At 43.2% G+C, this 23,454-nt stretch overlaps 1 protein-coding gene across 1 annotated transcript in view; it reads left to right on the plus strand.

Annotated features, from left to right (window-relative positions):
- Positions 1-4,658: 4,658 nt before the first annotated feature.
- Positions 4,659-23,454, plus strand: part of RBM20 (RNA binding motif protein 20) — a 206,315-nt gene continuing 187,519 nt past the window's right edge. Inside the window, exons 1-3 of the mRNA XM_032607597.1 lie at positions 4,659-4,799; positions 5,501-5,773; positions 5,944-6,116. Coding sequence (XP_032463488.1) covers positions 4,659-4,799; positions 5,501-5,773; positions 5,944-6,116 — 587 coding nt within the window. The remainder of the gene's footprint in view (positions 4,800-5,500; positions 5,774-5,943; positions 6,117-23,454) is intronic.

Genomic DNA, 23,454 nt, shown 5'->3' on the forward strand with positions numbered 1-23,454 from the left:
TAAAGCCATTCTCTGGATCCCTCAAAGCACAGCTCGAAATTCTTCTTTTCCTGGAAGCCAGATGCAGGTAACCCTGCCCTGCCTAGGATTCTAACTCAATCCACTGTTGGTTCATGGCCAGGTACTGAGCAAGCTGTGGAAAGACAGAGGTCAAGCTACCTAGGCTTGGGGCAGTGATGCTTTTAGGGAAGGCAAAGATGTTGATGTCACTCCTGGTTTGGGATGACTGCTTTTCTGTTCAGGAACACTGGATGGATACACCTAGCGGTCCAGAACCCAGATTTTCTGACTCCCAGCCAACTGTTACTTTGATTATAGTACAACACCTGTGCGGCTCATCAGCGGGCAAGGGGCCTGGCTGATAAATCCACCACCAGAGAGATGGAGGCTAAGCCTGTCCCTACAGCCAATGAGGGATGCTCTCCATGAGTTGTTAGGCAGAAAAGAACCTCTTGGGTCATGTCCTCACTTTTGCTCAGCTAAAGTTCCCTGACTGTCTCCTTCAAATTCAAATGTGCATCCAGATCCATGAGTAACCATATTATTTTTAAACAGCATCCTTCAGCCACTGCCTCTCCTGCGTTTTCAGAGAGGCAATCCTTTGTGAAGCTAGCACAGGATTTTATTTTATGATTGTTTTGAGACATCTGCGGGGATTCCATGGAGTTTAAGTAAAAGATTAGGGTGTAGCTCTGAGAGAGAAGCCAGCAAACAGGTAAAGCTCACCTCAGGGGGATAGAAAAGAGAAGCCAGGTCTTGTGGAGAGATAGGAAAATAAAGGATGAGGTACTGGAGACAGCAGAGCGTGTCAAACCAGCCAGCATTTAGCAGAGGAAATGTCTGGTCTCAGAAGCCCCATTATACCAAGAAACATGCCACTATGCGGAGCAGTTAAAAGCTCTATCCTAGGGGGAATAGAGACTGGAGTTAGATTTGCACTTCCTCCACTTAGTAGCTGTTGAGTGGCTTAACTTCTCTGAGCCTTAGTTTTCCTATCCTTAAAATGGGCATAAACACAGCCACCTAATAAGGTAATTGTGAGGATTAAATGAGAAATATTATGTGATCAAGACAGTCTGGCGTAGAGTAATACTCAAGAAATGATAACTGTTGTTATTAATACCCAGATAACAGTTAATATGTTATGGCTAATGTTGATAGGTTGCTTAATATTTATCCACAATTATCAAACTAGTAGGTTGTAACTGTATCAAGATGACTGATGGCAACTTAATGAGTTAATTATTCAATTGTCTCTACTTGGGTTGTTAGAATAACAAAAGGCTACTCCGGAAAATACATTGTCCAGTGTGTTTCTCCTTCATTCTTCCAGACGAAGTTTTACCTTAAAAATAAAATCCTATTCATGTCCTAAGTGCTATTAAGAATTAGTAGTTGAAGAAAGAAAGGTTTTGTTGTTAGTTAATTAAAAAAACCACGTTTATAGTAAAAAAATTTCCAACAGTATATATATTGTACTTCGATTAAATTTTATTTCAAATAAAAATGATATAAAAGGTCATAAAAGAAAAAGGTTCCTGCCCCATCCCAATTTCCAGAGGTAATTACTGTTAATAATTAATTACTTGTATAATTTTCCTGGAATGTTTTATACTCTTTGGTTCTATACAAATTTAATCATACTGCAATACTGCTGAGGAACTTGTATTTTCTCCTTAGTAACAGGTCTTGGCAACTTCTTCTTAGCAGTGCATACAGACCTGCCCCCTTCTTTTTGAGGGCTACATTGTAATCCCTTCCATGTAGGGACCATCCTTTATGTAACCAGTCCCTTTGCTTAGCATTCTGGTTGTTTATGGTTTTTGCTATTATGAACAATGCCACAATAAACTTCCTTGAACATGGAACTTTGGTTGTTGCTACAAATAAACCTATAGGATAAATTCCTAAAAAGGTAACTACGCAATCAGTTTCCTTTGTTGTAACTGTAATAGACAGTGCCAACTCACTTCCAGAGAGGTTGCAGCAACTGATAATTTCACCCACAGTATATGAGAATGTTTGTGTCCTGCATTTTCACCAGTTCTGAGTATTATCAAACTTTATAATCTACTAAGTAAATTGTCATTAAAAAATAGTAATATACATATATGGAATAGCAGTACATATTAAATGATTCCATCTGCAGAGATGAATGCTCACATCACCTTGAACAGAGGGCAGGGAGTTGCAGGGAGTCAGACCAGGGTCTGAACTTCAGCTCCACTATTTATTATCCCTGTGACCTTGGACAGGGTCATCAAGCTTCTATGTCTGCAAACTGGTGATATTAAATGAAATAAGGCATAAGAAAGCTCCTAGAACCACTGTCTGGAACCCAGTAAACAGGTATTAATATTACAAAACAAACCAGAGTCCCTGGCAAGTTTGAGAGTGACAGAGACCTGGTTTCGATTTCCTGCTCCTTTCTACTACCCACTGCTAGGCTGCTTAATTTCTTTAAATTTTCTTGTTTATAAGGCGTCAATTTGGATCCTGCCTATTAATTTACTGATTCGGATAAATATGAGTGGCAGAGTTGAATCACAATGCAGGGGGCATTTTACATTCACTGGAAGATGCAGGCAGCATCACAGCAAAAGAGGACAGGTGGCATCTTAGGTCTAGGTGTGCCACTGAGGCAGTGGGAGAGGTTTGGGGTCAGATTGACCTAACTGCAGTCCTGCTTCTGCCTCTTAAAAGCCAGGTGACCTGGGGCAAGTTCTTATAGCCCTCTAGCCTCAGTTTCCTCAATTCTAAAACAAGGTAACAGTAGCTACGTCATGGGATTATTGTGAGTATGAAGTAAATAATAATCTATGAAAGCACTTAGCAGCTGACTCCTGTGAAATGTTCAATATATTCATAGACAGCAAAAGCCTCACTTCCTGATCACAGTTTACTGGTATGTCAGCAGGGAGAGAATGCTTCTGCACAGTGGAACAGAGATGTTACCAGCCCTCCCCTCCCCATTTGTCAAGTCGGGTGACCACACAACCCCTCCCCCCAGCCTTTCCCTCACTTCAGTAACTGTAAAGCACATCCTAGCGTGATGGGGGTGGTGATGACACAGGACAGACCCACAAAAGCAAGATTGCTAAAGATTCTTACATGGCTGCAACCCCAGCCAGGGGTCTTTCTCATTTTTCCTGGAAAGGAGTGAAATGACATTAAGTTAATAAATAGTTTTCATTGGAATTGCTTAATACACTTAATGTTTGACTTGCAAAATGGAAAGTCTTGTTCATTATTATCCTGGACAACATTTTGGGGGATCTGAGATAAGACAGGAACTAGCTTTAGGTTTTTGCTGCAGTGTTTCCCTCACCCTTCACATCTGCTTCAATTCAAATTTCAGTTCTTACATAATACATGAACTGCAAACATTAAGCTATACTCATGGAAATGGGGCTTCTTAAAAATACCTTGTGAATTATTATTTTTTTCCTTTTTTGTTTTGAAAATTTCAACTTACAGAAAGGATGAAAGAAAAGTCTAATGAATACCCAAGATTTACCCACTGTTATTATTTTGTCACAAAACTAATACATCATTTTTGAGATGTAGAGAGGTGCATTTGTATAATACGAATTTCCTTTCCTCTCTCCCTCCCTTCCATCTTTTTTTTTCTCCCTCCCTCCCTTCTTTCCTTCCTTTTTTCCTTTGTTTTTTTGTGCTAGTAAAAATGTTATGAGAATGGATTAAGTTATATTAATATTGTGACTTCCAGGCATTCAGCTTCCTGGAGTTTGAGGTCTGCTGTTCTATTTGGCTACAAGTTTGGAATATAAGGAATCATGTTTGTGATACCTGCCAGATTGAATATCTCTTGCACCAAATGTGCAAGATACATTATCTCTAATCCTAACAGTGACTGTGCAAGTCCGGGTCTCATCCCTGCCAGTTTACATATTTGGTAACTGACACTCAGAGACTGAGTCACTCAACCTCTCTGGTAAAAACTGCTGATCTGTCTTTTTTTGACTACAAAGCTTTTTTCACAAAGGTTTTGGGGGATTCTCAGAGTGATATTTTAATGTAAGCATATGGAAAGTTTTAGTTTCTGGGACAGTTGCAATGTTAATTTCAGATAATTTCCCTCAACCAAGGAGGTAGGGGAGCAGTGGAAGGTGGAGTTTTATGGAAACCATAGTCAGGACTTCAGTGATAGAAACTAAAGATGATGAACTAACCACTCCCAGAGCCTGAGAAGACTCTTTTTGGGATGGCCTCTTACTAGCCATATATAGTTGGAAAAATCACCCTGACTTGCCTCATTTGTGAAATGAATAAACAATCAGTACCTCTTTACCTGGGTTTTCTGGTGAGATTCAATTTTGCGAATTGTGATTACTTTTATGAATACAAGGAACTGATGTACCATTTTATCTGTAGGTGAAGGAGGGAGAGAGAGAGACAGAAGAAGGGTGAGAGTGGACAGGGCATTTTATGTATAGGAGAGAGAGAGGGAGGGAGCGGGAAAGATCTAAGTAGGATGACAGCAATCAAGGGAGGCTTACCTTCCTGAAACTGGCAGGGAAGTTGACAGAAACTCACAGTCTAGGGAGAGAAGAAAGCATCTTTCAGGGAATTCAATTAGTTGCCGGTCCCAGAGAACCCATCTCCAGAATTTTCCTTCACGTGGCTGCGGGAGGAGGATGGGTTGGCTTGGGACCTTCAGCAAACTTCTTTCCAGGCCGTGGGGCACCCTGACGCGCGCTCTGGCTTCCAACGCACCCAAGGGACGCTTTTCGGTGCTGCCCGTGTCAGGATTTAAAAAGCCGTGTGCCCGACAGAGGGTAAGGATCTCCAGAGTAACCACTCTCCGAGGTCTTTGCCCAGCTTCTAGACGTTTCTGCGGCATCAGTTGCCTCCCCAGACCTCTACCCGTGCTCCAGGACATCACATTGCACTTTGCGGGGTGACTCCTCCGCGCAGGATGCCTGTGTCCACAACTGTGAACTGGTGTGTGCAGGTGAAGTGGCGCACATTGGCTCCCCAGCAACCAACAGAGCTTCAGAAGCGGTGATCTTGGGGGTGCGATGTCACCGAACTCCTTTTCATCCTTTACATTCCTACTGAGATCTGGGCAATAAATAACAAGAATAAAACATATATGTGGTTTTGTCTTTGTGCTCGCGGGATCGTGGCAGGTCCTTTAGAGAAGTGAGGAAATAAATGAAGAGAAATCACGGCGGCCTCGCCGGCTGCTTCTGGGGACCCCTGAAATCAGCAGCTGGAATGGCCAGTTTGGAGAGCCCTCGGGTCCGGTCATCTAAGACCTGGGGTTACCAGTCCCACCGACCTGCGGGAATTCCGGGCTTTTCCCCCGCGGGGTCGGGCCCTTCAGCCACCAGTGGCGCTGGCCCGGCTCCAGTCGCGGGAAGGTGCCAAGCCCCGCGCACTTTGCGCTGGCGAAGAGCGCAGACGCCCGGGGCGCGCTCGGTCCGCCCCGCTTGGCAGGAGCGCGCGAAGCCGCGCGCGCAGTCCCGGGGAATAGCCCAGAGGCCGCCCCGCTAGCGGGAAAGGCGAGAACTCGGCGTCCGGCGGCGGACTGGCGTGCGTCTCGCCGCCTCACGCGGTTGCACTGAGCTGCGGGGCGCCGGACCGGGGACCCAGAGGTCGCGCGGCGGCGGGCGGCGGGCTGCGGGCAGAGCTCCCCCGACCACCCGGGCGCCCAGGGGCTCCTGCTGGCTGGGAGACGCCCCCTGGCCCCTACCTCTGTTTGGCCCGGCCGGGCGAGCGGGACCCGCGGGAGGAGGAGGAGGAGGAGGTGGGGCCGCCGGGACTGCCTCCTCCCCGCCCCTCGCGTCTCCTCCCCGCGCCACCGGGAAGGACAAGGGGACGGGGCACGGGGACCCCGGCCAGTGAGCGCCCGTGCCCTGGGGCCGCCCCTCGCGCGCGCTCTCCCGCCGCGAGCCCGGGCCGGTCTCGTTTCGCAAGGTGCTGGCCGCAGCCATGAGCCAGGACGCCGAGCCCAGCGGCCCCGAGCAACCGGACAGAGATGCCCGCAGCGTGCCCGGTGCCCCGGCGCCCCCGGCGCCCCCAGGCCCGAGAGGGATGCAGCCGCCGCCACCGCCTCCGCCCCAGGCCGGCCTAACCCAGATCATCCAAAAGTAAGAGGAGGAAAGGGGGAGCGGGGACCCGGGTGCGCTTGGGGGACAAGCCCCGGGCGCCCCCTTTTGTGGCTTCCTCTCTCCCGTTCCCGCTAAACTTCTCTCGGCCGCCTTGCGTTTGAAGTTTTCTTGCCCGCCCTCTCGGCAGAGTCGGTGTCATTCTGGCTGTTTGTGAGTTTGGGGAGAGGGAAGCCAAGCTATTTGGGGAAAATAATTTTGTTCTTCCTCATCCCCTGTCTCTTCTCTTCGGGGACGTTACCCGCTATTTTGAACTAAATTAACTCAAACTGGGGGGAAATGGCCCAGGGACTATATTTCATCTTTCTAGTCCCAAGAGGCCGCTGGAACGTATGGAGAGCCGTGCGTGTGTGCACGCGCGTGCTGGAGGGCGTGTAAGTAAAACGCCGCGCGAAGAAACCACCCTTAATGGTGCCCATGAAGTCAAACAGTGATGTTGGGTGAAAAGGGTGGTGAGGGTTTGTAGACAACGTATTTTTGCTTTGTCCTGCAAGAAGTGTTCACACTTTCCAAGAAGGCCCTAGCGAAGAGTTTCTAGCCGCGGAACCGTTTTCCATTAACGTTACCATCTTGTGAATCGGAGGAAACTGTGCGACTTGGGTCGCGAGTTTTCCGGGCCGGCCGTCCCAATGCGTCGAGTAGATTGGGAGTGGTCAGTAGGCTCTGAGAAGCTCTTTCAGCCCATTTGGGAGACATAAAAAGTAAAATGGTGAGGCTTCGTTCATTCTTTCGAGTTTGACAGTTTAAGGCCTAGAATGTTGGTTTGTTTGAAGGATCTTTATTCTCCGAAAAGTTTCCCTCAGCTTGTAATGAAGTCCTCAAAACTAGTGTGGTTAGTGTTGGAAAGTCTGAATGATGAGTGTTTGGGTGAAACTGGGGAAAATTAAAGAAATACACACAAGCACAGCAAAATCAATCCTATGGAACCGAGCAGGGGTTTTTCGGCACTGCTTTGAGTTACGTAAACTTATTAAAATGTAATAAGAGAAATAACCAGTGATGGGGCATAAATGGAAGTAAATATTGTTTTTAAGACTGACTTATGTAATAGAAGAGTGAAAATTTAAGTTTGACATCAAAGAACGCTGGTATCGTATTTCAGAACAAAATGGTTCCCCTTTTTTTGACTGGTAGAATATTAAAAGCTCATTTATGACATCTTTTTGCTTTAATTTGATTTTATATAACTTTCAACTACTAACAAGTAGCTATTTGAAACAAAATATTTTATATTGTTATTCTGTTCCCTTTGTTTTGCAAATTTCAGCTAAGATTTACTAAATATGATGGACAGTTTAAGTACATCATTGCTTAAAATTTCTCTTTAGTCCTTAACATAAATATAAACTAACAGAGAAAAAAATGTTTAAAACCTGAGGTTTATTTAGTAAAAGAGAAAAAAAAAATCGAATTGACTGATTATTAACTGGGAAACATCTCATGTACTTCTTACTGGCCAGTGTCTTGTGGCTTGAAGCTAGGGTGCACATTGAGTTTGCTTTGGTATTGTAGTCACCCTGCATTTTCCTATCATTTACTTTTAATTAGGAAAAAACTAAGAATTTTATGTTCATAGAAAAATCTCTGTAGAGCGGTGACTGATTTTGAAATGTTGCCAGGTTGAAAATAAAGGCCGTTTTTGTGGGAGATGGATCATTTCAAGTGTATTTCAGTTACCTCATGTAATAAATAATTTACCCTGTAAATTCACCCCCATTTTGAAAATTCCACCCCTGGAATATTTTACTTTAGTAGATAAGCCTGAGCTCTTCAAAGATGGCCCCTTCAGCTAGCAGTCCAGGATAGAGACCTCAAAGAGGTGCCTGATGGCTCTGGCTTGTTTTGCGTTGGTGACAGATCAGTGTTCAGGCACGAGGTCCAAGGCTGGTGAATGTGCTCATGGGATTTGATGTTTGTGCACTTATGTTTATTTCTTTTTTTTTTAACATCTTTATTGCAGTATAATTGCTTTACATTGTTGTGTTAGTTTCTGCTGTATAACAAAGTGAATCAGCTATACATATACTTGTATCCCCATATCCCCCCCTCTTGTGTCTCCCTCCCACCCTCCCTATCCCACCCTTTTAGGTGGTCACAAAGCACTGTGCTGATCTCTCTGTGCTATGCAGCTGTTTCTTACTAGCTATCTATTTTACATTTGGTAGTGTATATATGTCAGTGCCACTCTCTCACTTTGTACCAGTTTACCCTTCCCCCTCCCTGTGTCCTTGCGCTTATGTATCAAAGTCTTTATTTATAAGGATGATTTGGGGTTTGCACTCCCCTCAGTATCCACTGAAATTCCATGGGAAGCAGACATAACATGGCAAACGCCTTGCAGGTCCATCTTTAATGGGCTGAAACTTGAGCAGGTTATTTTGAAACTGCATAATTTAATCTGAGCAACCATTTTTATGTAGTTATGAAGTGCTGTTTGTATCAGCCATCTTTGAGAAAATGTAGCCGGGAGATTGCCCTCAGTTGCAAAATGAGTTGTCCTCCTCTTGATTTCAGAATTGTGTGAGCTAGAGCTTTGGGTGAAATTCTCCTCTAGTGGATGGCATGTTAAATACATTGTATTGGGGAACCTGCACTTTTTCTAGTTATTTGAGTAAGGTTATAATGTAATTCATAAGAGGAGAAGTTTTGTGTTTCTTAAATTAATTAATTATTTTTGACTGCATTGGGTCTTTGTTGCTGCGCGTGGCTTTCTCTAGTTGTGGCGACTGGGGGCTACCCTTCGTTACTGGGGGCTTCTCTCGTTGTGGAGCACGGGCTCTAGGCCCACAGGCTTCAGTAGTTGTGGCTCGTGGGCTCTAGAGAGCAGGCTCAGTAGTTGTGGTGCACAGACTTAGTTGCTCTGTGACATGTGGGATCTTCCTGGACCAGTGCTCACACCTGTGTCCCCTGCATTGGCAGGCAATTCTTTTTTTTTTTTTTTTAAATTTATTTATTCATTTATTTATTTTTGGCTGTGTTGGGTCTTCGTTTCTGTGCGAGGGCTTTCTCCAGTGGCGGCAAGCGGGGGCCACTCTTCATCGCGGTGCGCGGGCCTCTCACTGTCGCGGCCTCTCTTGCTGCGGAGCACAGGCTCCAGACGCGCAGAGCTCAGTATCTGTAGCTCACGGGCCCAGCTGCTCCGTGGCACGTGGGATCTTCCCAGACCAGGGCTCGAACCCGTGTCCCCTGCATTGGCAGGCAGACTCTCAACCACTGCGCCACCAGGGAAGCCCCCTTTTTTTTTTTTAAATTAATTAATTTATTTTTGGCTGCATTAGGTTTTCATTGCTGCAGGCGGGCTTTCTTTAGTTGCGTCCAGCAGGGGCTACTCTTCGTTGCACGGCGTGGGCTTCTTATTGCGGTGGCTTCTCTTATTGCGGAGCAGGGCTCTAGGCACATGGACTCAGTAGTTGTGGCCTGCAGGCTCTAGAGAACAGACTCAGTAGTTGTGGCACACGGGCTTAGTTGCTCCACGGCATGTGGGATCTTCCCGGACCAAGGCTCAAGCCCGTGTCCCCTGCATTGGCAGGCGGATTCTTAAACCACTGCGCCACCAGGGAAGCCCTGGCAGGCAATTTTTAACCACTGTGCCACCAGGGAAGCCCAAGCGGAGAAGTTTTGAACGCTTTCAAAATGATGAAGATATCAATATTCTTCATGTTACATAGCGTTTAAGGATTACAAGAATTTTTTCACTTTTTTAAAAAATAAATTTATTTATTTATGGCTGCATTGGGTCTTCATTGCTGCACGTGGGCTTTCTCTATTTGTGGCGAGCAGGGGCTACCCTTTCTTGTGGTGCACGGGCTTCTTATTGCAGTGGCTTCTCCTGTTGCAGAGCACAGTCTCTAGGCGGGTGGGCTTCAGTAGTTGTGGCATGTGGGCTTCAGTAGTTGTGGCTTGCGGGCTCTAGAGCGCAGGCTCAGCGGCCATGGCTCACGGGCTCAGTTGCTCCGCGGCATGTGGGATCTTCCCAGACCAGGGCTCGAACCCGTGTCCCCTGCATCGGCAGGCGGATTCTTAACCACTGCGCCACCAGGGAAGTCCCTTTTTCACTTCTTAATGTCTCTATTTACTGATCTTCATTAATCACAGTTTTCATTTTGGGTAAAGTCATGATCATAATAAAAACAGAATCCTATTCACCTATGTTATATTTGGTCTTAAGAGAATGAGGTGTGACAGTGAACAATGTGACTGACTTTGGTGTTTGTCTTATGGAACCCAGTCTCAGTATTTACGAAGCTCGTGCCAAAAGTTAACTACTGTGGAGTTCCTTTGGCCTGTTCAGGTATATTTAGTTTTCTCATTGTTGCTAGCTTCAGTCAAGCATGGTCCATGACCTCTCTGCTCTTGTTAACCTCTGACTCCGGGCCAATATTCGCATTACCTGTGAAGATTATCAGCCATGTTAGACACATATAACTAATATCTTGTAACATCTTTGTTTTAAACGTGCATTCTCTAAGACGGCCAATGTGGAGACATTATTGGATAAAATGTGAAGCATTATGTAAGCCATTTGGGCAACAACTAATATAAATAACACCTTACGAAGAGATCTGGGATGAGTTTAGGAAATCAGAATAACTTGAAAGCTTAAAGAAATCTTCATATAAGCAGAAGTAAGACATTGATGTTGGTGAACATTTTACAAGGATTTATCTCCTCAAATATTCACAATATTTTATTTCCAAAAGTATTTTAATTTTAATCAAACCTAATTCTTGATTTATAACAAGTTATTTATTAACCATGATGAACATCAGAAATTACAGTTTTAGGTTGTAAGTTCTAAAACTCTCTTCAGAATGAAAACAGAGCCATTAGTTCTGTGTGCTGTGTTGAATTCATTTGTCGGATGCAGTTAGAAAGTGTGGTACTAATCATGGTGAAAATTAACCAAACAAGCACACACATCTGTGAGGTGAGCACACAGGTGATTTTCCTAAATTATTTGATTTGCCGTGAAATACTCCTGGCTAATGCTTGATATCAGGTTGCATATTTAATTTGCATATAGATGACTAATTTTTTCTTTACAGATTATTTTGGTATGAAATGAATAAAAATCAATTATGAAAATAGAAAAAGTTTTGGTTTAGCATTTGATAGTTAGTGTCACCTGCATGTGTTTGTGACTTATGAAGATATAAATCCACCTTTGATTGCTGAAGTTTATAGCCTTCTGCATCGCGTTAGGACACTGGCCAGCTGTGTTTTCAGAGCAAAGTGCTCCATAATTCAGTCTCGAAAATGTTACAAGTAGTCACTCTGATCGCAGATAATTCTACAGACATTTTGCATTTGGAAGGATCTCCATGTAACTCTTAGAGAGTGATACACAGGCAAGTTGTGTGTGATGTACACCCACTGTGATGGGCATGCTGACAATTACATCCAGAATCGGAGAGGAAATAAGAATTTGCCAAAAAGGGACATTATCTCAACTCATAGTTGGTCCTTTTCTGGAAGAAGGATGGAATTTCTAACATCAGTGCCACTTTCTAACATTAGTTTGAGCCCGTTTTTAGGGGAAACAGGGATACACTTTTAGAAGGAATTTTGAACATTTTAAACACCATCTTAAACTGCACTAAGAAAAGCATTCAGCAGGAGAAAACATCTGAGAAGATTAAGCGTTTACCCAAAACAGGGAAGGAGAGAGGGTGGGTTCTTTTCTTAGCATTCTGAAAAGTTTCTTTGCTTCATTAGAAAGCCTATTAAGCGTTTTTGGTTTTTTTTTAAAGAAATTTTGCTTGAGGGTTTGTTGTGATAAGTATTTTTAGATAGTAAGTGTAGCCATCCAGTTATGAGTTTTTCTCAAATTGCCAAAGAGATCAGTATTATGAAATGTAGTACATTATTCCCGTTAGTCACAGTAAATGACTGTACCTGTGGTGTATGAAGAGCAGTTCTAATGCCACTGCTGCAGGAGAAAAAAAAGAAGTCAAATTTTGTTACCCATTTTATTCTTCTATCCACTTATTCTTTTGTTACCAGTTTAGCAGTTTATCAAATTAATAATTTAAAAAGCCCATATCTGTCAGTTGGAATGTGGACTCTGATCTGTTAAGATCTCTTTGCCTATGCATGTAAGTCACCTGGGGGGAAAAATAACCCCACCAGGATTGACTCACAGTGAAATGATCCCCCATCATCCAGTTTCTCTCTCTCTCTCTCTGATTTATCTTTCTTGCGGCGGTGGGTTCTTTCTTTTTTTTTTTTTGGCTGCGTTGGGCTTTCGTTGCTGTACACAGGCTTTCTCTAGTTGCGGCGAGCGGGAGCTACCCTTCAATGCATTGCGCCGGCTTCTCATTGTGTTGGCTTCTCTTTGTTGCAGAGCACGGGCTCTAGGCACGCGGGCTTCAGTAGTTCTGGCATGCAGGCTCAGTAGTTGTAGCTCACAGGCTCTAGAGCGCAGGCTCAGTAGTTGTGGCGCACGAGCTTAGTTGCTCCGTGGCATGTGGGATCTTCCCGGACCAGGGCTCGAACCCGTGTCCCCTGCATTGGCAGGCGGATTTTTTTTTTTTTTTTTTTTTTTAGAATTAAGAATTTGAAGATGTGTGGATTTTTTTTTAGAAGATGTTGGGGGTAGGAGTTTATTAATTAATTTATTTTTGCTGTGTTGCGTCTTCGTTTCTGTGCGAGGGCTTTCTCTAGTTGTGGCAAGTGGGGGCCACTCTTCATCGCGGTGCGCGGGCCTCTCACTATCGTGGCCTCTCGTTGCGGAGCACAGGCTCCAGACGCGCAGGCTCAGTAGTTGTGGCTCACGGGCCTAGTTGCTCCGCGGCATGTGGGATCCTCCCAGACCAGGGCTCGAACCCATGTCCCCTGCATTAGCAGGCAGATTCTCAACCACTGCGCCACCAGGGAAGCCCACCAGGTAGATTCTTAACCACTGCGCCACCAGGGAAGTCCCGGCTGTAGGTTCTTGACTCCAACTAAACTAATATTTCTTCCCTGCCCACAACAGCTAGTCCTCAAGTAAACAAACCAGTATAGCTCAATTCAAAGCTTTGATAAACAAGAGTCTACAAAATGTTAGGAACTGAGATCTAACCAAGGGATAGAATTAAAACAGACTGAACTAAACTTGGAAAGCAAGAATGGAAGAAGCTTGAGATAGTGGAGCTAAAACCCCAAAGACAAATTCAGAGGTAGGGCTCCACCTCCCTTCATCCTCCTTGGTCCCCCTGTTAGGCAAAAGCTTGAAGGGGTCTCCTGTGCCACAAAAATCCCACTTAATCTGATTTTTTATTTCCTGCCACAGTAATTATTTTGCTTGGGATGGTCTAGCTGATACAATTTCGTGTATTTTAACAGGGGAGGTTGCTGTATATCCACAGCTGCTGTGAGTGACATGGTAGCTGTGTTTAGAATAGTGCGTTGAAAAGTTTTGCAGAAAGTAAAGTGGTCCTTATTCCAGAATCGGGGCAAAAGACCGTACTTAGTGGCTTGTAGAAAGGAGCACATGGCAATTCCCTTTCTGGTTAATGAACCTGGCTGGGTCTTGGTGATGTGTGTGTTGTTATGGAAGCTCTTATTTCTTGTTCCCACCGGTGAGAAGATTGGGAAATCCTGACTTTAATTTAGAAGGCACATTTTTCCATCAGGAATGTGAATTTGGTTTCCAGCCGCCACCAAGGGGGTATTGGCGGTGGGCAGGTATTTTGCCTGGCTCAACGGTGGTCACTGTTTGAATTCCACCCAACTAAGGTTTCAGTCTTCGACATTTACAAGACAGCAAGTTTGGGGTATTTTGGATTTAATGTGTATGTCTATCTAATAGGATAAAGTCTTTACAGTGGCAGAAGTTACAGCCAAGTTAATTCATCCTCCCCTTTCCTACAATTCCTACTGGATTTTATAAGATAAATAAGTCCCCTGATGGTTTACAAGGCAACTTTTCCAACTCGCTGACAGCAGCTCTGTCAGGGGGATGGTACATATTGATGTGAATGTACTTTATGAGCAAAAAGGGAGCTGTTAAGCAAGTTGTATGAGGTTGTGGTAATAACGTGTAGCTCAGTTTGCCAAATAAATCTTTCCATGTGTTCAGAAACAAAAGGCCTGGGGTCGTGCCTGTGTTTGGGGGTGGTTTTCACCTCATGAAGGTAGTTTTCACACCACTTTTCCCTTCTTTTGTGTGGGTATTTGCTGCAGGGATGCACCAGGGCCATTTGCTACTGCCCTTTCTTTGCACCTGCTTTCTCTCCATCACAGTAATGACCCACCAGTTCTCAGTTGCCGCTTCCACTCTGGTCCGAACCTAGAAACCTCCATTCACAGCTGTCTGAACATCTTAAATGCTTTTCAGTTGTGCAGCTTGTCTATAGACGGTCTTCCAGATATGTTTTTGGTTCTTATTGGACCCGCCCTTAAACCTGACCTCCAGTGTCATGATGCTGAAAGAGCAGACAAGGTAATATATATTTTAAAGATGTATTCGTTTCACGAAGTTACTTCTTTTGCTTTATTTTGACTTCATTATTGAATAGAATGATAGGTAGGATCTTCCCAGTGTTGTCAAGTGTGAAATGAGCGTCTTTGTAAATTAATTATTGGGTTTCTGACAAAGAGGGTCAGAGAGGAAAAGGAAACCCTGGATGGGGAGTAGGTGATCTGGACAAGCCAATTAACCTTCCTAATCCTGCTTCTCCAGGGATTGGAAATGATCGGTGTCAGTACCTTCCAAGAATAAAATTATGGGAATCCCCAGGAATATTGCTGAGTGATTATCACTGTAGAATGCCTCCCGTCGCCTCCTAGACATCTGATGGAGAATGAATTACATTTTAATCAAGGGTAGAGGCACACGTCTGCGAGACTGATCACTCACAGAAACAACAAAAACCACAAAAAGAGAATTAAAAGCTTCCTCCAACACTTGCAAAGTATATTTGGAAAGCTTCCTCCAACACTTGCAAAGTATATTTGGATCAGTGACATAATTTTAAGACGGAAAAGTAGCCACTAATGTCAGTGAAAAGGAGGGGGTTTCATACTGTTTTCTAATTATTACAAACTTTAAAAAATAAAAACAATTATTTTAGAATGTTAATTATTCTGGAATCTTAAAGTGAATAGTTGAGTTTGCAAAAAGAGTACTGTTCTCAATTCGGAGACAGATCCAGTAATTTTCATGTGTCTAAATTTGATTGTATTAAACACAGGCAGGTAGGAGTCTGTTTGGTGACGTTATTATTTTTAGAGACAGAAAACATAAGCATAGGCTGACAGATGTTTCTAAGAGCCTACCAGCTGCCCCAAGTAGGACTCGGTAAACGATGCTGTGTGTTCAGTTACCACAGCGTGGGCTGCACCCAGAGCTCACGGCCAAAAAACACTTTGCAAAGAGATCACGGTTATCCAAAAGCTGGACCTCAGGTTTCCGTGTGGCCTCCTTGAATCGAAGAGACCAAATATTGTTTCCAGAGCCTTCTAAAGACCGGGTCTCCTCGGGCCCCTACGTCCTCCTGGGCTGGCAGGGGTGTTGATAGTCTGGAGTTATGGAGAACCTTTATTTGATACTTGAAAAGAGATTTTTTTTACTTTCTGTATGAAAAGGGAGAGGGGTTGTGTGATTAAATCTTGATTTAGAGACTTTACATAATGAGGATGAACGTAAGATATTTATTGCAGCATTGTCTAGAAGAGCAGAAAATTAGAAACTACCCAGATGTTTCTCACTGAGAAAATAAATCATGTGCATGTATAATATCATGTACCATTCAGCCATTAGAATGGTGCCATTATTCTATATTTATTAATATGGAACATAAACCATAGAATATTGTTAACTGAAAAAAATTACAAGCAGCATGTATACAGGGATCTCATGTTTTTAAAAAGCGTGTATGAGCGTGTGCCAGTGCCTGCAAGCCTGGAAAAGCATCTAAAGAATAAATGTAACGACAGTAACAGCGGTGCTAACTCTAGGTGGCGTAATTATAGTGGTTTGTCTTTTTTTTCCGTTTTTAAAAATAATTAATTAACTTAATTTTTTGGCTGCGTTGGGTCTTCGTTGCTGCACGTGGGCTATTTCTAGTTGGGGTGAGCGGGGGCTACTCTTCGTCGAGGTACGCAGGCTTCTCATTGTGGTAGCTTCTCTTGTTGCAGAGCACGGGCTCCAGGCACGCAGGCTTCAGTAGTTGTGGCTTGCGGGCTCAATAGTTGTGGCTCGTGGGCTCTAGAGCGCAGGCTTAGTAGTCGTGGCTCACAGGCCCAGTTGCTCTGCGGCATGTGGGATCTTCCCAGACCCGGGCTCGAACCCATGTCCCGCGCATTGGCAGGCGGATTCTTAACCACTGCGCCAACAGGGAAGCCCACTGCCTGCATTATTAAAAACAAAAATAGGAATAGACTTTTCACGTTGGCATTGCTCATTGTCTTTAAGACTGAATGAGCCATTAGCATCTTAGATTTTAGACCTGGGAGGCATCTGAAAGCTGCTTTAGCCCAGCCCTCCTGTTTTTCTAGGTAAGGCGAGTGAGCATGGGAGAAGTCAAGAGAATTGTTTGAGGTCACACAGCAAGGTAATGGGCAGGCTGGGATAAGCATCCTCATATTTCCGTCTATTGCGTTTTCTGCTATTTGCCCTTTTTTCTGCCTGGAAATGGGAGAGAGAGAAATGGAGAACATTCATAAACTGACCTTTTATCTGCCGCTCTAGTCTGCTCAGCCTCCAAAAGAGAATTTTGAAAAGCATCTTTGGGTATGTTATCTCCTCCCATATCTCCCCCCAAAGGTCTTTCTGCACGTGGGGGTAGACTGGGTCTCTCTGGGGCATCTCATGCTCTGTTCCATCCTTCCAAACAGAAGCAGAGCATCACATATTTTTCTCCTGAGCATTTGAAAGTAAATTGCATCACCATAAGTCTGTTAACATATCTAAGAAAATTAGTCTTACTTAAATGAGTTTTCTAATAAACACTTGATTTTTAACTTTGTCTCATATAGCGATTTTTAAACCCCCCTGGTTCAAGTTCAAGTGCATTTGTTTGTTTATGATGTCTCTTTTAATGTAGCAAGTGTACCTGCTCTTTTCTACTCTTCGTGACCAAAGATTCCATGCTAGTTGTCTTGTAGAATGAACCATGATCTGGATGTGTCTGTTGTTTCCTCATGACCAGATTCAGGTGAAGCACTTTGGCAAGGATCCACATACAACGGGTAACGTGTGTTCCGCTAAGTTTGATCCCTTGGTTAACATGGTCATCGCCAGATCTCTCTATCACTACGGGACATTTTTCTCTTTGTGATTAGTAAGTTATCTTTGGGAGTGATACCGTGAGACCCTCTGAATATCCTGTTTCCGAACTAACTTTCAGCTAGTGGTGTTATCTTTTATTTTTTTTTAATAATTAATTAATTTATTTATTTTTGGCTGTGTTGGGTCTTCGTTTCTGTGCAAGGGCTTTCTCTAGTTGCGGCAAGCGGGGGCCACTCTTCATCGCGGTGCATGGGCTTCTCACTATCGCGGCCTCTCTTGTTGCGGAGCACGGGCTCCAGACGCGCAGGCTCAGTAGTTGTGGCTCACGGGCCTAGTTGCTCCGTGGCATGTGGGATCTTCCCAGACCAGGGCTCGAACCTGTGTCCCCTGCATCGGCAGGCGGATTCTCAACCACTGCGCCGCCAGGGAAGCCTGGTGTTATCTTTTAATTTGACCACATTTTAAAAAAAACTCCTCAATGAAATATGTGGAACTGGAGCAATAACTACATATCACTTTAGAATGGATTAGTTTGTATATGTAGGTTAAATCAGACAGCCTTGCAAATATGTTTGCATTGTACCAGCCTGTAGATATGATTTGCATCCTCTGGTTTTTTTTCTCATCTTGACTTGATAGGAACTTAATTGATGGGCCTGCCACTTTCCATTTAACCCTTCCAGCAGACATTCTATCCCGGGCTGCAGTACTTTTTAATGTCCATACAAAGTGAATATATAAATCTGTTTTAATGCTGAAGGCAGTGAATGGGCAGTATGTAATTTTTGCTAGCTTGCACAATTTTGGGGGCATCCTCAAAGCTCTGTTGACTCAGGTAGATAGCTAGGGGGAAGCAGCCGCAAGGCACAGGGATATTAGCTCGGTGCTTTGTGACAGCCTGGAGGGGTGGGATGGGGAGACTGGGAGGGAGGGAGACGCAAGAGGGAAGACATATGGGAACATATGTATATGTATAGCTGATTCACTTTGTTATAAAGCAGAAACTAACACACCATTGTAAAGCAATTATACCCCAATAAAGATGTTTAAAAAAAAAAAAAAAAGCTCTGTTGACTCTTTGCAGAAACCTTTTATCCCTTTTCGAAATCACTGCGTGAAGGTGATTTTAAAAATGACTGATGACTTGCCCTGGAACCTAAGCTGGATGAGTCCTTGAGCTGCTCTGTGACTACCAGTTTATTCATGTTTTTCAGATTTAAATTACAGAGCTATTTTTGCCTTTTCCAGATTGGTACTCTTATTTTCATGCACAAAATATGTATGGGTGGGGAAAGTGGTGTGGAGTAATGAAAAGAATCAGGAGCAGGCATGCTGTATGTTCTACATTCAGCTTTGCCACCACTAACCCTGGTAATAATAACATGAATAACAACTAACATTCACTGAGTGATTCCTGTGTGTCAGCTACTAGTCTAAACACTTTATATATGTATAATCCATTTAATCATTTAATCCAACAATAATCCTGTGAGGCTAGTGCTGTTATTCTCCCCATTTTACAGATGAAGAAATCAAGTCACAAGCTTAAAAGGACTCAACAAAGCTAAGAAAAATAGTATTTATGAAAGAACTGGTGGGGTGGGGCTTGGATGGGAGGATGTTATATAATACAGGTGATCATGTCATCTCTGTGTAAATATCTACATCCTCAAAATAATTTATAGAAAACATTATTTGCAAAGAAAATATTATGGAAAAAACTGCTGAAATAAATGTGAAACTAGGCCAAATTTGAGACAAACTAAGCAGTCCAATTAAAAAACCCCTTTTTCCATTTTTTGTAGCTTTAAGTATTCCTTTTTGGTTTTGAAATCCACATCCCAGTTTAAATTCCATGAGCAAATCTGACTCTGGCGTTTGATTCACTGTCTTATTCTGCTTGTTATACATGTCAGGCAAGATCTGAATTTGATGCTTACGGAGAAACACTAATCACTCAGCGTGTGCTAAAATGATAACATATGATCGTTTGATTTGCAAAGTGAGCCTCTGCCAGACCATTTTTGAACCAATTCAAAAAACCAGGATTCAGCAATGATTAAAGGGTCCTAGGCTCCTATTAATAGCAAAAAGAATTTCTGACTTGAAACATGGCCACATTAAGCTCGCTTAGTCTCCACCAGACATACTCTTGAATAGTTTTAGCAGACATTGTTACAGGTGTTCTTTTGCTTTAAGAAACTGTTGAATGTAAAAAGCAGACTTAATAGAATCAATAAATCAGGGAAAGACTGTTTGCTTTTGACCTTCAAAAGGGGTTATAGCAAAGATCCTTTAAACAGTGAGTTCCGCAGTATATTTAGAAATTTAATAAGTCTAAGAATTTAGATGTCCAGTGATAATTTTTAAAACATTTTTTGGTCTTTTTTTTTCAGTTTTACAGAGGTATAATGGAAGTACACTAAGCTGTACATGTTTAAAGCATCAATCAAACAATAGAGATAGTAAGAGTTTCTTCATGCCTTTTATAATTTATCCTTCTCTCTTTCCCTTAAGCCCCTTCCTCTCAAGCTACTAGTGACCTGCTTTCTAGCGCTATAGATGAGTTTGCATTTTCTAGAATTTCATACAAATGGAATCACAGTATGTACTCCTTTTGTTGCCTGGCTCTTTCACTCAGCATAATGATTTCTGGGGAAATAGTATTTTTAAAAACTGTGATAAAATACGTGTAACATTAACCATTTTAACTATTTTAAAGTGTAATTTAGTGGTTTTAAGTACATTCACAATGTTGTTTAACAGCTACTACTATTTAGTTCCAGAACATTTGCATCACCCCGAAGGGAAGCCTTGTCTCCATTAAGCAATTATTCCCCATTCCCTCCTCTCCCAGGCCTTTGGTAACCACTAATCTGCTTTTTACTGTCTCTATGGACTTGCCTATTCTAGACAGTTCATATAAATGGAATCATACAATATGTGGCCTTTTGTATCAGGCTTTCTTTCACTTAGCATAATGTTTTCAAGGTTCATCCGTGTTGTAACATGTATCAGTACTTCATTCCTTTTTATTGTTGAGTAAAATTCCATTTTATGGATAGACAGTGTTTTGTTTTTCCATCCATCAGTTGATGGATTTCAGCTGTTTCCACCTTTTGACTATTGTGAGTAATGCTGCTATGAATTTTGTGTGCAAGTGTTTGCTTGAACATCTGTTTCCAATTCTTTTGGGTATGTATCTTGAAGTGGAGTTGCTGAGTCATATGGTAATTCTGTGTTTAATTTATTGAGGAACTTCCAAACTGTTTTCCAAGTGGCTGCACAATTTTACATTCCCACCAGCAGTGAATGAGGGTTCCAGTTTCTCCACAACCTTGCCAACACTTGTTATTTTCCGTTTTTTTTTTTTTTAAATCATGGCCATCCTAGTGGGTATGAAGTAGTATCTCATGGTGGTTTTGATTTGCATTTCCCTAATGACTAATGATGTTGAGCATCTTTTCATGTGCTTGTTGTGTTTATATCTTCTTTAGAGAAATGTCGATTCAAGTCCTTTGTCTCTTTTTAAATTGAGATGTTTATCTTTTTGATGTGAAATTGTGTGTCCTTTATAAATTCTGGATACAAGACCCTTATCAGATAGATGATTTGCAAGTACTTTCTCCCATTCTTTGGGTTTTCTTTCTGCATACGATTTTAAGGTTCATCTGTTCTTTTGCGCATATCAGAAGTTTGGTCCTTTTTATTGCTGAGTGGTATTCTATTTTACGGATATGTCATAAATTATTTATCCACTCACCTGTTGATGGACATTTAGGATGTTTCTAATTTTTTGGCTATTACAAATAAAGCGATATGAATATTCTTTTGCAAGTTTTAAAGTGGACATGTCTTTTAGTTTTCTTGGGTAAATATCTAGGCCAATGATAATTTAACCTTTTGGGAGCACAGATGTTATACATAAGAATCATTTTTTTTTTTGGTTGAAAACACCTTTGAATTTTTATGACTGTGTCTTTGAATGGAACTTATTAATATGAGCCTTCAAGGCTTTTAAAGAACACACACTTTATCATCTAAGTTTTCAGTGTCAGTTACTCATTAGCTTATTTTCCTTCTATTCGTGACTCTTCCTTCAATAATTTTTCATTTGACAAATAATTATTACCCTGGAAATTGGGATACAAGATGAATAAGAAAACAAAACTTCAAGCTGAAAGGCACCCTAGAGATCCTCTAATTCAGTGATCTTATTTTGTAGAAAAGGAAGCCAGGTTCAGAAGGAGGACCAGATTTACCAAAGACCACTCAGCTGCCAGAGAAGTTAAGTGAGCAGAGAAAACATACATGCCTGTGAGGGTAACTTAAAGTCTCCTAGCGATGAGGGGTCTACAGATGCAACAGTGCAGGGGGTGAGTGGACAGCACTGCTTTCCTGCCATGCTGTACGGTTCACAAGGCACTGTTAATCCTCCAACAACCCTGTGAAGTAGGTAGGGATTAAATAAGTACTAGTAGCTCAGGGTCCTCAAGCCAGCGACTGGAGAGCCCAGGCTCAGAGCCAGGCCCTCTGACCCATTCCAGCTTGCGCTGTCCCCTTCCTTCAGAACACCCTACCCACATTTCGTGCCCACTGCCGCCGCCTCGGGCCTCTCAGCTTCTCCCCTGCCTCCAATGGAGCCTGTCCTCAGACTGTTCTTTTCTCCATACCGGCACAGCCTCCGCCTTGTCATCTGCTTACTTAAAGCCCTGCGGTGCCTTCTCATTGCCTAGCTCGAGAGTCAGATGCTGAGGAGACCCTTCTGGTCCTGCCCCCACTAGCTCTCCAGTCTGGACTTGCTGTTCTGTCTTGGCTGCCCTCCTGCTTCGTCCACCTGAACCACCTTCCCTGTCCTCAACTGGAACATGCCTTTTGTCTTCATGGATTCTGCTGACTCCCCTCTTCTAGGGAGATTTCCCTGGCCCCAGGCGGGAAGGGGGCGTTGGGTGCCGTTTCCTATCATGCTCCATGGCCTCCCCATGCTCACCTCTTGTGGATCTCCTCTAAAGGCCCTGTCACATCCTTGCAGGCAGAGCCACTGTTGTTCATCTTGGTGTCCTCAGCATCTGGCAGGGTCCCTGGCACATAGTTTGTTGAACACCTGAGAGAAGGAGCAAGTTATCTGCAACCTAACTTTTGATCTCAGTGACTTTGTGATGAGAAAATCCACTCATCACAGGAGGGTCTCATGGCTGAGAATTGATGTGAGACCAAAGCTTGGTTTTCTCCAACTTACACTTTCTTTGGGTTGCCAGTCTGAAAGGGCTAGAGAGACACAAGTAGTCTGCCTTTGTGTTTGGAGAGGTGGGATAAGTGGTGGTGGTGGTGTGTGTGGGAGCCACAAACTCAGGCAGCAAGAAGCCCAAGCTCTGGTCTGGGCTCCACCTTCAAGGCACACGTGAGCCGAGGTGCAGGGTTTCTGAGAGAGTGTGGGCTTCTTACAGGACGTGGGGTTGAGTGTAACAGTCAGTGACATGACACAGGGACAGGAATATAGGAAGGACACGCTGAATACATGTTTGTCATTAGCGTAACCTGGCTTTCTGTCTCACTTGGCCATCTCCAGCCAGGGGCGTAATTGTGCCTTTAAAGGTACAGGCAGTTTCCAGGCTGAATTTCTTCTGTGAGATTCAGTTCAAATAGGGGAGATGGTGAACATGACCACCTGGAACACCCCTTAAGCCCCATGGCATCAAAGTTTTCAACAACAGAAATTCTTATGACAAAAAAGGTTTTTAAGCCCTAAGTGAACACTCTACTTATTTCAAGCAATTTCTAGAACAACACAACTCAAGACAACGGCAACACAACTCAAGACAACTTGACATTGTGATAACAACAGTTTAATTGTGGCAATGGTAATGACAGTTGACCTGTGGCAGCTGCAAAAAGGAGTTGCCCAGAAAATAAGTTATGTGCCACGATTTGCCACTGAGATCCACTCTGACCAACCTATTTAAATTGCATCCTGCATCTTCCAGTCCAAACTCCCTTACTTTGTTCTGTTTTTTCCATAGCACTTGCTATCTTCAAACAAACTATCATTTACTTATTTTACTTATTTATTATGTTTTTATTGTCTATTACATTTCCTCCCATCCT

The sequence above is a fragment of the Phocoena sinus genome, chromosome 16 (assembly GCF_008692025.1).
Source record: "Phocoena sinus isolate mPhoSin1 chromosome 16, mPhoSin1.pri, whole genome shotgun sequence".
In the NCBI taxonomy this organism is placed as follows: domain Eukaryota; kingdom Metazoa; phylum Chordata; class Mammalia; order Artiodactyla; family Phocoenidae; genus Phocoena; species Phocoena sinus.